Source organism: Rana temporaria, chromosome 2, assembly GCF_905171775.1.
Source record: "Rana temporaria chromosome 2, aRanTem1.1, whole genome shotgun sequence".
Classification (NCBI taxonomy): domain Eukaryota; kingdom Metazoa; phylum Chordata; class Amphibia; order Anura; family Ranidae; genus Rana; species Rana temporaria.
The window spans coordinates 245203706-245216481 of NC_053490.1; the positions used below are offsets into that span (position 1 = coordinate 245203706).

General features: G+C 45.5%; 1 protein-coding gene across 1 annotated transcript in view; it reads left to right on the forward strand.

Moving 5' to 3' along the window:
- The window catches only part of LOC120926622 (dynein beta chain, flagellar outer arm-like), a 533844-nt gene extending 521620 nt beyond the window's left edge, over window positions 1-12224 (forward strand). The window contains 1 exon segment of the mRNA XM_040336739.1: window positions 11366-12224. Within this exon segment, the coding sequence (XP_040192673.1) occupies window positions 11366-12057 (692 nt within the window). The 3' untranslated portion in view covers window positions 12058-12224.
- Window positions 12225-12776: the final 552 nt, after the last annotated feature.

Here is a 12776-nt window from a genome sequence, read left to right on the forward strand (position 1 = left end):
GGTGGAAAGCTATAGTTCCAGTGTCCACCAACAGGTGTCTGCCAGCAGGTTCCAATAATAAGTTCCACCTGGTCCCAGCTGCTTAAAAAGTATTTAAATACCTTTCTGCTAGTTCACCTTGCTTCATTGTTTTGATTTGCTTGCTATGTTAGTCTGATGCTGGTTCCATTTATTCTTCTCTCAATCTTGCTCTTGCTTTAGCCCTAACCCTGCATCCTGTTGCCTGCACCCAGCTGCCTTATACTGTATCTGTCCCCCTTGTTCCTGAACCCAATCTTGAACCCCCCTTTCTTTGCATCTCTGGTAGGGATGAGCTTCGTGTTCGAGTCAAACTCACGGTCGACGAAATACGAACATCACTGGCCGTTCGCGCCAAATTTGAGTGGTGTGTCATGGCCCATATTTCACTGCGGCATGGTGGCTTTGGCCAATTATGGCTCAGGGGGTTTAGTGCACGCCCCACACTATAAAAGGCCGCCTGGAAGTCAGCCTTGTGTAATGTATTGCGGTGGTTAAGAGTGGACAGAGAGAGACAGAAAGAGAGAGTGTCATTTTTTGCAGTTAGATAGAGCAGGCAGGCTAGTCAGTTAGAGTTACAGCGTGTAGAGGATATATATGCATCCCAGGTGTTGTATATATATTTATACACAGTATTGAGTTTAGCTTGATCCGCTCTTCCTAATTAAATGACAGGCAGGCAGGTGATTGTGCTAGCTGCAGTATTCTCACGTGGTGTACTGTCTGTGTCCGTTGCAGTGTGCACCTAAAGCTACGTGGTGTGTGTACTGTCTGTGTCCTCTGCACATTGTGCACCTAAAGCTACGTAAAGCTGGTGTTTCTCATATTTATTCCCAGAGGCAGGGATCTGCTCATATTAATACCACAGGCAGGGGATCATTCTGCAAGTACTTTCACGTGGTGTACTGTCTGTGTCCTCTGCAGTGTGCACCTAAAGCTACGTGGTGTGTGTACTGTCTGTGTCCTCTGCACATTGTGCACCTAAAGCTACGTAAAGCTGGTGTTTCTCATATTTATTAGCGTGGGACATGCTCGTCCTTTTTTTCGGCAACTGGAGCCGCAACATACCGAAGACTTGGTAGAGTGGATGACCAAGCCGCCCTCCTCCTCCTCATCCTCTCTCACCCAGGCTTAGGGTACTTTGTCTGGCAAAGCAGCTGCCAGTGCGGCCTTTTCCCTCTGCTCAATGGCATCAGTCACTCCTTCCCTAGCCCCACCATGTCCTCCTGAGGAATCCACCAAATTGTTTGACCACAGTGTTGGGTACATGCTGCAGGAGGATGCGCAGCGTTTTGAAGGCTGCGATGATGGTATACAGCTAGAGGAAGGCAGTAACGTGAGCCCAGAGAGAGGGGGTGCCCAAGAAGGACAGCAATTTGGCAGTCATGTTCCCCCAGCTGCAGCATACTGCCAGGTTTTCTACAGTGATGAGGAGGGAGGGGATGATGAGGTCACTGACTCCACGTGGGTGCCTGATAGGAGAGAGGAGGAGGAGGAGCCACATCTCCAATGAGGCAGGATGCCCTCCAGGGGCCAGCATAATGGCAGAACACCAACTGCATCACAACGCAGAGCTCCGCATGTGCAGGGCGCTGCTGTTTCTTAGCGTTATTTCAAAAGTTCTTTGGTGTGGGCCTTTTTTGAGATGAGTGCATCAGATCGCACCGCTGCTATTTGCAACATATGTCTCAAACGTATCTCGCGTGGCCAAAACATCACCCGCTTGGGCACCACATGCTTGACCAGACATATGTCGACCTGCCATGCAGTTCGTTGGTAAGCGTATCTCAAAAACCCACACCAAAGAACAAAGTGGACCTCTCCTTGCTCCACATCAGCTGGGATCTCCAACCCCACTATACCCTCAGTCCTCTCTGAAGCCTGCACTGATAGGACTGAAGGTGTAGAATTAGGTGTGTCACAGCCAAGTACTTGCAGGCAATCTACTATTGGTACACCAATGTCAGATTGTACCAGGCAAATTTCCCTGCCCCAGCTGCTGCAGCGCCGAAAGAAGTTCTCTCCCAGCCATCCACATGCCCAGTGGTTGAATGCTAGCTTAGCTAAATTGCTAGCACTTCAACTGCTGCCTTTTCAGTTGGTAGATTCTGCCTCCTTCCGTGAGTTTGTGGAATGTGCGGTACCTCAGTGGCAAGTTCCCAAACGCCACTTTTTCTCACGGAAGGCGATTCCGGCTCTCTACCAGCATGTGGAAGGCAATGTCCATGCCTCGCTGGACAGGACGGTCAGTGGTAAGGTGACTCATGGTCCAGCAGGCATGGACAGGGACATTACCTATCTTTCAAGGTGCATTGGGTGACTCTGCTGGCAGCTGGGAAGGATGCAGGACAAGGTACCGTAGTGTTGGAGGTTGTTTAGCCACTACGCCTCTAAAATTCTACTACTGGTTGTGACACACCTCTCTCCTCCACCCCCTCCTCTTCTTCTTCCTCTGTGGCCTCTTCCTGTGCTGTTGTGTCCTCGGAAGCAGCGGTGCTCCGTAGGCGTTCAAGGGGCTACGCTGGTACACAGGCAAAGAGATGTCATGCAGGGCTTGAGCTGGTGTGCTTGGGGGACAGGAGCCACACTGGGGCAGAGGTTCTGTCAGCTCTGCAGGGGCAGGCTCAGAGGTGGTTGATGCCAGTTTTAGCCAGGAATGGTGGTTTGCGACAATGGCACCATTCTCCTCTCCGCCCTGCGACAGGGATAACTGACCCATGTGCCCTGTTTTACTCATGTCCTTAACTTGGTGGTGCAGCAGTTCTTGGGCAGGTACCCGGGCTTACAGGATGTCCTGAAGCAGGCCAGGAAACTCTGTGTTCATTTACGACGGTCATATAATGCCAGTGCTCGGCTGGCAGACCTCCAAAAGGAATACAACCTGCCCAAGAACCACCTAATCTGTGACATGCCCACCAGGTGGACAGGGTCAGGGGAGCTTGTTTTTTTTTCCCTACGCCAGTGGGCCATTAACGGGGATGCATGCACTGTCCTGTCACCATTTGAGGAGGCCACGAGGATGGTGAGCAGTGACAGTGCATGCATCAGTGACACTGTCCCTCTTATTCACCTGTTGGAGCACACGCTGCATGGAATAATGGACAGGGCCCTTGGGGCAGAACAGAGGGAGGAAGAGGAGGACTTTCTTACCCCTCAAGGCCCCCTTTATCCAGACAGTGTTCCTGCTTGCCCGCCTATCACACAGGAAGAGGACGAAGCAAGGAGGAGGAGGAGGAGGATTGTGTCAGAATGGAGGTGGAGCCTAGCACTCAGCATCAGCAGCAGTCTTTAAGGGATCAATTACAGTCCCAAGAAACCCATGAACTTGTGTGTGGCTGGGACGAGGTGGCTGCGGATCCTGTCGTCCTCAGTGACCCAGAGGACTCCACATCGAATGCCTCAGCAAACCTACGCTGTATGGCCTCCCTGATCCTGCAAAGCCTGCGGAAGGATCCTTGTATTCGTGCTATCAAGTAGAGGGATCATTACTGGCTGGCAACCCTCCTTGATCCACGTTACAAGAGTAAGATTGCGGACCTTATCTTGCCGGCGCAGAGGGAGCAGAAGATGAAACATCTTCGGGAGGCCTTGCAGAAAGGTCTGTGCAACGCGTTCCCAGAGACTGGGGGGTTACAAAATCCTGGTCCTGGACAACGTGTTGCTGAGGCTTCGGTCAGTCACAGAAGGAGCAGTGGAGAAGGTGGCTGTCTGACCAATGCATTCAGACAATTTTTTAGTCGGCAGCCCCAAGGTATGGCCGGTTCCAGCGACCATCGCCAGCGTCTGTTTTACATGATGCGGGAATACCTAGGGGCAAGATCAGACTTGGACACCTTTCCCCCTGAAAATCCTCTGGCTTACTGGGTCTTGAGGATGGATCACTGGCCAGAGCTTGCACAGTACGCAATTGAGCTACTGGCCTGTCCAGCATCCAGCGTTCTTTCAGAATGCACATTCAGTGCTGCTGGAGGCTTTGTAACTGATCACAGGGTGCGCCTCTCCACCAACTCGGTCGATCGACTGACCTTCATAAAAATGAATCAGGCTTGGATCACCACCAGCTACCAAGCACCTGATGCTGATGTAACTGAATATTTTTTTTTGAAATGTCAGATCCCTTCAAGACTGCCTATGCTGATGCTGAGTGACTATCCTTTTCCATCCTCAGTGATCATGCTGATAGCTTGTAAGAACATTTTTGGTTCTGGGCACCACCACCAGTGGCTAAGGCCCAATTTTTCTGCCCCTGTTTAACATGGGCGTGTAATTACAATTTTTGATGCAACACTTTGCAGCGGGCTCATTCCTGCGCTCCAACTAGAGTATCTTTGAGGGGTTGCAATGTTGAGACACCAGCACCAGTACCTAAGGCCCAGTTTTTCTGCCCCTGTTTAACAGGGGCATGTAGATACAATTCTTGATCTAATATTTTACAGCAAGGCCTATTCCTGCGCCCACCAAGAGTAACTGTGAGGGCTTACAGTGTGTGTTGTGGCACCAGCACCACCACCACCACCAACAAATGCCCAATTTTTCTGCCCCTGTTCAACAGGGGCATGTAATTACAATTCTTGATCTAATATTTCACAGCAGGGCCCATTCCTGCGCCCACCAATAGTAACTGTGAGGGCTTACAGTGTTGTGGCACCAGCACCAGCAACAAAGGCCCAATTTTTCTACCACTGTTCAACAATGGCATGCAATTGCAATTCTTGATCTATAGATTCTGGTGCGAACCGAACGGGGGGGGGGGGGGTTCGGCTTATCCCTAATCTCTGGTATTCACTGTTACCCATGTTGCCCATCTTGTATAAATAGTGTATGTAGTTAGTTTGTTAGGTTTCTGCTACTTACTGTAGTTAGGCATTTTGGGCCAGATTCACAGATACGCCGTCGTATCTCTCAGAGTATCTATGGGACTGATTCATAGAATCAGTTCCGCATAGATAGCCCTAAGATCCGACAGGTGTAATTGACTTAAACCGCCGGATCTTAGGATGCAGTACCTCGGCCGCCGCTGGGTGGAGTTCGCGTAGTTTTCCTGCGTCGGGTATGCTAATGAGCATTTATGGCGATCTACGACGGTTTTCGCGTTCGTTACGTCGTCGCTAGTAATTTTTTCCTGTCGCAAATTTACACCTGCTTTAACATGGCTTAACTTTAGTCGAGCCATGTTAAAGTATGGCCGTCGTTCCCGGGTTGAATTTAAATTTTTTTTTGTTTTGGCGTAAGACGTCCGGGAATACGAATGGACGCTACGCTCGTCGCCGTTCTAAAAAATGATGTCACATCGCGCAAAGCACGGCGGGAATTTCTAAACTGAGCATGCGCAGTACGTCCGGCGCGGGAGCTCGCCTAATTTAAATGGTACACGCCCCATTTGAATTGGGCGGGCTTGCGCCGGACGTATTACGATACACCGCCGCAAGTTTACAGGTAAGTGCTTTGTGGATCAGGCACTTACACTGAAAACTTGCGGCGGTGTAACGTAAACAGGTTACGTTGCGCCGCCGCAATTGTACGAGAATCTGGCCCTTTGTGTTCAATGTTTGTGGTGTGTGGATGCCTATTAATAAATTTGCTACTGAATCCTGACAGCATGGGTATTCCTGCTAATCCCTAGATCTATGAATTCCAAAAGTCAAGAGGTGACCCTTTCGTAGCTGCAAGGATATTCTGTAGACAGAGCTATATCTATTATTTCTCAATGGCGATCTGTTTTTTGCAATTCCAAATCTCAGTTTTATAATCCTATATACTGTAATGCCCTGTACACATGATTGGTTAGTCTGATGAAAACGAATCGATGGATTTTTTCATCAGATATCCGATGAAGCTGACTTTCATTAGTCTTGCCTACACACCATCGGTTAAAGATCCGATCGTGTCCAATGCAGTGACGTACAGTAAAACACGACGTGCTGAGAAAAATGAAGTTCAATGCTTCCGAGCATGATCTCAGCATGCATGGATTTTTGACCAATGGATTTGGATTTCCCACAGACGATCATTTTTTTCTATTGGTTTTTTAACCATAAGAAAAATTTAAAACAGGTTCTATTTTTTTTCACCGATGGGAAAAAAACTCATGGGGCCTACACACGATTGGTTCGTCTGATGAAAACGGTCCATCGGTCCGTTTTCATCAGACGAACCGATCATGTGTACAGGGCATTAGAGGTTAAAGTGTTTTTAAACAACATGTATTTTTCCAGGCCTTTTTCTTTTATTTCCCTTGTTATTTCTGCCAATAACATTTCCTCCTGGGGTAGCAATGCTCACTGACTTCCCTAAAATTGGAAGTGATAAAAAACAATGAATTTGTACTGCTTTTATAGAAAATTCAGTTTAAGCCCAACCTCAGGATAAAAGTATACAAAACACTCTAATTTCTATTTCCTTGCTCTCAAAAACACGCCCATCTCCCCCACCTTCTCACTGCCATCTAGAACTCCTGCTTGGTCTGTAACAAGCTTATCTCTGTTTGTTACCTTATTATCTCCTACTCCTTTAACCTACTTTCCGTTACTGAAACCTTGTTTCAGGAATCAGACTCTACTTTTCCAGCTACACTTTCCCCAGTGGTCTTCACTTGACTCACTTACCCAGCTCTAGTAAAAAAAAAAATCGGAGGTGGGATTGGAATCCTTTTTCCACAAAGCACTTCTCAAGTTCCTCTTACACCTTTGACTCTATCCCTCTCCTCTTTTGAAGTTCACAAAATACATATTTTTTCTTTATTTTCTGTGAGGATGGCTTTGATTCATTGGCCCCTTGGATGAGTATCATGCTTCTATGATTACTTCTCTGCCTGAAAATCGCTCAGATACCCACTATCATTCTTGGTGATTTTAACAACCATGCTATTACCCTAGGCACGTCTCAACTTTTAAACCTAATCTCATATTTTGATCTAACACAAGAAACACATACTCCTATTTACTCTAATGGCAACCCCCTTGACCATGTATTATCCCACCTCCGCTCTTTTTCCAGCCTCCCAAAAACCAATTTTCCTCTGTCCAATCACAACTCTATCTGTTTCAAGCCTGTCCTGTCTTCAACCCCTATTTCTCCAACCAGCAAACAGCTACCTACAGAAACCTTATCCAGTTGAAAACTTCTCTATTGTGATACTGGCTACTCTACAACACTGTGTAACCCCTATCTTGCTTTGACCTGGTCACTTTTGGCTACAAGAACTCTCCCCCTTCCTCCCTGGATACACATGCTCCCCATACAACACAATGAATTATTACCCAACTTCTAAAACTTTTGTGAACAGACAACACCAGAAGCCTCAAAAGATATACCGTATTTTCCGGCGTATAAGACGACCCGGCGTATAAGACGACCCCCTAATTTTCCAGGAAAATTTTTGGTTTGGGATATACTCACTGTATAAGACTACCCCCTTTTTTTCAAGCCCCACTGTGCCATTACATGCCCCCACTGTGCCATTACATGCCCCCACTGTGCCATTACATGCCCCCACTGTGCCATCACATTAAATGCCCCCACAGTGCCATCACATTACTTTCCCCCACAGTGCCATCACATTGCATGCCCCCACAGTGCCATCACATTGCATGCCCCCACAGTGCCATCACATTGCAATCACATTGCATTCCCCCACAGTGCCATCACATTGCATGCCCCACAGTGCCATCACATTGCATTCCCCCACAGTGCCATCACATTGCATGCCCCCACTTTCCCCCCCACTGTGCCATCACTCACGTTTTGCAGGCCGGTGACAGTCTCCGTCTGCTGCGAGCGTCCATGATTTCAAAGCCGCGCGCCGTCTTCTCAGCGTGTCCTGTGATTGGCAGAACACACATTTTCCCAGTAGCGCCTCTGTTCTATGTTCCGCCAATCACGGATGCCTTCTCATCTCGTCCGAGGATTAGAAGGCATCCGTGATAGGCGGAAAACAGAACAGAGGCGCTGCTGGGAAGATTTCTGTTCCGCCAATCACAGGACAGCGAGGACGTGCTGAGAAGACGGCGCGCAGCTTTGAAATTATGACGATCGCAGCTGCACGGAGACCGTACCCGGCGTATAAGACGACCCCCGACTTTGGATGCATTTTTTTGCATCCAAAAAGTCGTCTTATACGCCGGAAAATACGGTAGTCATACTTAACTACTTGCCGTCGCCGCACCGTCATAATACGTCCACAAGGTGGCTCTCCTAGGCGAGATCACGTATTATGACGTCCTACCCTTTAGCCGCCACTAGGGGCGCACGCGCGCCGCCGGAGGCGCGCGCACGCGCCCCCCGCTCGCCCCCGACTCCCGTGCGTGTGCCCGGCGGGCGCGATCGCCGCCGGGCACACGCGATCGCTCGGTACAGAGCGGGGAACGGGAGCTGTGTGTGTAAACACACAGCTCTCGTTCCTGTCAGCAGGGGAAATGCTTTTCTTCGGTTCATACACTGTATGAACCGAGGATCAGTGTTTCCCCTAGTGAGGCCACCCCCCCCCCCACAGTAAGAACACACCCAGGCATACTTAACCCCTTCCCCGCCCCCTAGTGTTAACCCCTTCACTGCCAGTGGCATTTTTATAGTAATCTAATGCATTTTTATAGCACTGATCGCTATAAAAATGCCAATGGTCCCAAAAATGTGTCAAAAATGTCCGAAGTGTCCGCCATAATGTCGCAATACCAAAAAAAAAATCGCTGATCGCCGCCATTACTAGTAAAAAAAATATTAATAAAAATGCCATAAAAATACCCCCTATTTTGTAAACGCTATAACTTTTGCGCAAACCAATCAATAAACGCTTATTGCGATTTTTTTTTACGAAAAATATGTAGAAGAATACGTATCGGCCTAAACTGAGGAAAAAAAATGTTTTTTTATATATTTTTGGGGGATATTTATTACAGCAAAAAGTAAAAAATATTCATTTTTTTCAAAATTGTCGTTCTATTTTTGTTTATAGCGCAAAAAATAAAAACCGCAGAGGTGATCAAATACCACCAAAAGAAAGCTCTATTTGTGGGAAAAAAAGGACGCCAATTTTGTTTGGGAGCCACGTCGCACGACCGCGCAATTGTCTGTTAAAGCGACGCAGTCCCGAATCGCAAAAAGTACTCTGGTCTTTGGGCAGCAATATGGTCCGGGGGGTAAGTGGTTAAGTGAGTATGACATAAACTAGGTCCCTGCAGTACTTCACCCTGTTTAAGCCTGGCCTCATGAAATATAATTCCTCCCTCTGTACAGCCAAGTAGAGGAAAAGAAAATGCCCCTGGGATTGTGCGGATTGCACTATAGTAATATGGAATACCAAACAAATGTATAAAAAATATAGAAAAGTATTTATTGAAGTACACAAATAAACATATTGTAAGGAATAATAATCATAAAAGCAGACATGCAGTCTATATTGCCATAATACATAAGGACAAAACTCCAATGTTGACATTGAATCAGTGTATATAGGAGTTTAGTCAAATACTGACATGTTTCGGAGATAGATGGCTGAATTCAGGGGAGATCCAGCCCGGATGGCTTACACATGGTGGGGTAAACTGTGGACCAATTAAGCATTAAAGCCCACTTAGAAATATTGGAATTAGTGGGATAAGTAGAGCAGCCGCGATTACCAACAGGCAAAGCTCAACACGGCGAACCAATGCTCACAGGGCTGGCCAAGAGACAAGACGGCATATGATCTAATGAAAAGTGAATATATATATATATATATATATATATATATATATATATATAAGAGACATAAATACCCCAAAAGTGGCTACAATACATCTATTGGAGCTCAGCTGGTGTCTATCATCTTCCCACAGGACAAATATCATACCTTCGATTGGGAGATCAATATACAGTATGCCTCGATCATGGCTGTGCAACGAAGTGTGATCAAGACAGCCACCATTAAATAGGATATTACTTCCTATCAGAGCCAATTGGTTTGCCTCAATTTTCGCACCAAAAGAGAGTAAGATGGAGGAGGAGCGAATGAGCATCACGGGCCAACAGATGGTCCGGGACACTCTGCTTTCACCTCCCATAGATCCGCTGCTGTCCTCGTCAAGGGACTGCCGACACATGGTGGGCGGAAGTATCTGGGAGATGGAGCAGCTCCAAAACACGCATTTGCGAACAAAAAAAGATGCATAGTCATGGTAACTGCTCGGAACAGAGAGGCTGGGCCATCCAAAAGGGTAACTGCCAATCAGTGAGAGCGAAGATGTAAACATATCGCGGTGCATCATGTATCACCGAAATGCGTACCCATGAGTGTGCAGCCAAGCAGACCTATTCATCATTCTTAATAACATCCTCTCATTCAATTTTCATTACTTCCTTCCTTACTTTACTTTATGCCCCTCTGCTGCAACCCATTAACTCATTCACTGCATAGGCCATTGCCAATCACTTCAAAGAGAGATGAAATTCATGATGGAATCTTCACTGTCCTGTTATCTCCCCCAGCTAACATACCATGTATACCACTACATTCAATATGCTTTTGATCACGTCACAAACCTTTCTCTGATTCCTCCCATAACTATGATCACCCTGTAATCCATTTGATGCTATCTTACTCACATCTTAAATCTCTCCCTCTTTACTGGAATCTTCCTACCCACCCTAAAACATACACTGATCACCCCCACACTTAAAAAGCCCTGACTGGACCCCACCAATCTGGACAACCTAAAATCCATCTCATTGCTTCTGTTTTCATCCAAACTTCTGGAACGCCTAGTCTACAACCATCTAAGCTGCTGCCTCACTAATAACAACCCTCTTGACCCCTGATTGGACCCCTGTCTGCAACACTCCACAGAAACCGTCTTTCTAAAACTTAAATATTTACTTGACCCCTAAAGCAACCTTATAATTGGATAGAACCACCACTCTACCTCTTCCACTTTTCTCCCTCTTTTCATGGCGTCTTCCATGGCTGTCCCCACTTTAGTTCATAATGAATGCTACTGACAGACTTATCTACCTTCCTCCAAAGTTTACCTCCAAGACCTGTTCAGAGCCTCTCCCATCCTTTGTAACTGTCTAGTGCCTACCTCAACCTGTATGGCTCATCTCTTGGGGCAGGTCTAACCCACCTCTACCTAACTTCTGGACTTTTACTGTCTTTATCTGCTCATCCCTTACAGTTATTTCTTCTTATGTCACTTGCCCTTTTTAGATTATAAGTCCCTTTACCCTAGTGTTTTGAATTGTAAAGTAACTATGCCATCTCCGTTTCCTTTGCATAGCACCATGCAAACGCCACTTTGTCAATTGTGTGTAATAAAAATAATATTTCATATGTCATTTTTCATTAATTTGCTTACAACTTCTGTTTTAATTGCAGATATTGAAAGCTTTTCATCAAAGAGTGTAATTGCTGACAGTTTAATAATGGAGACAGCAAATGGCTCTGAATCACTCAAGCAAAACGCAACAATGGATACAGTTGGCGAGATCACAGTTTCTGGTAACAATTTAGTAACAAATCTGGATTCTGATAAGTTTAAGAGAGAAACTGTAAACGATGGACATCAGCTGCCATCTATACCTGATGAAAACGAAGATGGCAATGAAATGAGAGAAAACTTGGCAGAGGGAAGCGGTTTCCTTGAGTTTCAGTTTGATGGAGCTGCAGAGACAGTAAATGAGCCATCCATTAGAGAACACTTAATGGAGCACACAAGGAATACTGATCATGAGCTTACCGGTAATGAGCATGACCATGAAGATAATGATGGCAACTTTGATGAGTCAAAAAATCAAGAATACAAAGAAGGATTGGATACAAAGTGGCAAGACAGCCCTGACAAAAGTCTGCAGGACAATAGCGAATATGAAGAAGGTGAACATCAAACTGTCTTTATTAATGAACAGTACAATGAAAAAAATAACGAACAAGACTTTAATTACATTAGTACCCCTGATAATGTGACTGATGACAACAGTGTCAGCACTAGAAAGCCTAGCGTTCAACCCTTTGAAAAATCTGATTTCCTCAATGCTGATACAGAATGCTTACATGATACTGAGCAGTGAAAAACTTCACAGGACTTTACAGTCATGCCGGATGCAATATGATCCTGGGCATAACAACTTTTTGCTAAACTTAACTTTTAATCAAAAATACAAATGAGACAAAATGATGATTTATTTTCACAATTCTGTATTCAATATTAGTACATAAATCTGTGAATATATACAAATGAACAAAGGCCTGGCTTCTTTTTTAGGGACTCAGCTAAGGGCATTTTTCCTCTAAAATGGTTACAGGACATAGGATCCTAATAATTTAAAAATCACAAAAAGGATTTCCTTTGAAACTGTATTAAAGTGCTATTAAACCCAAAACCATAAATGCAATATATTGCAGCTTATCGGTCGTTAGATGTTGTAGCGACATTCATTTTCTTTTTTTAACCACTTGCCTACAGGGCACTTTCACCCCCTTCCTGCCCAAGCCACTTTTCAGCTTTCAGTGATGTCACATTTTGAATGACAATTGCGCAGTCATACAACACTGTACCTAAATAACATTTTTATCATTTTTTTCCCACAAAAAGAGACTTCTTTTGGTGGTATTTGATCATCTCTGCGATTTTTATTTCTTGCACTATAAACAGAAGAGGGACAAGTTTGAAAAAAAAAAACACAATATTTTTTACTTTTTGCTATAATAAATATCCATTTTTTTTAAAACAAATGTTTTCCTCAGTTAAGGCTGATATGTATTCTTCTACATATTTTTGCTTAAAAAA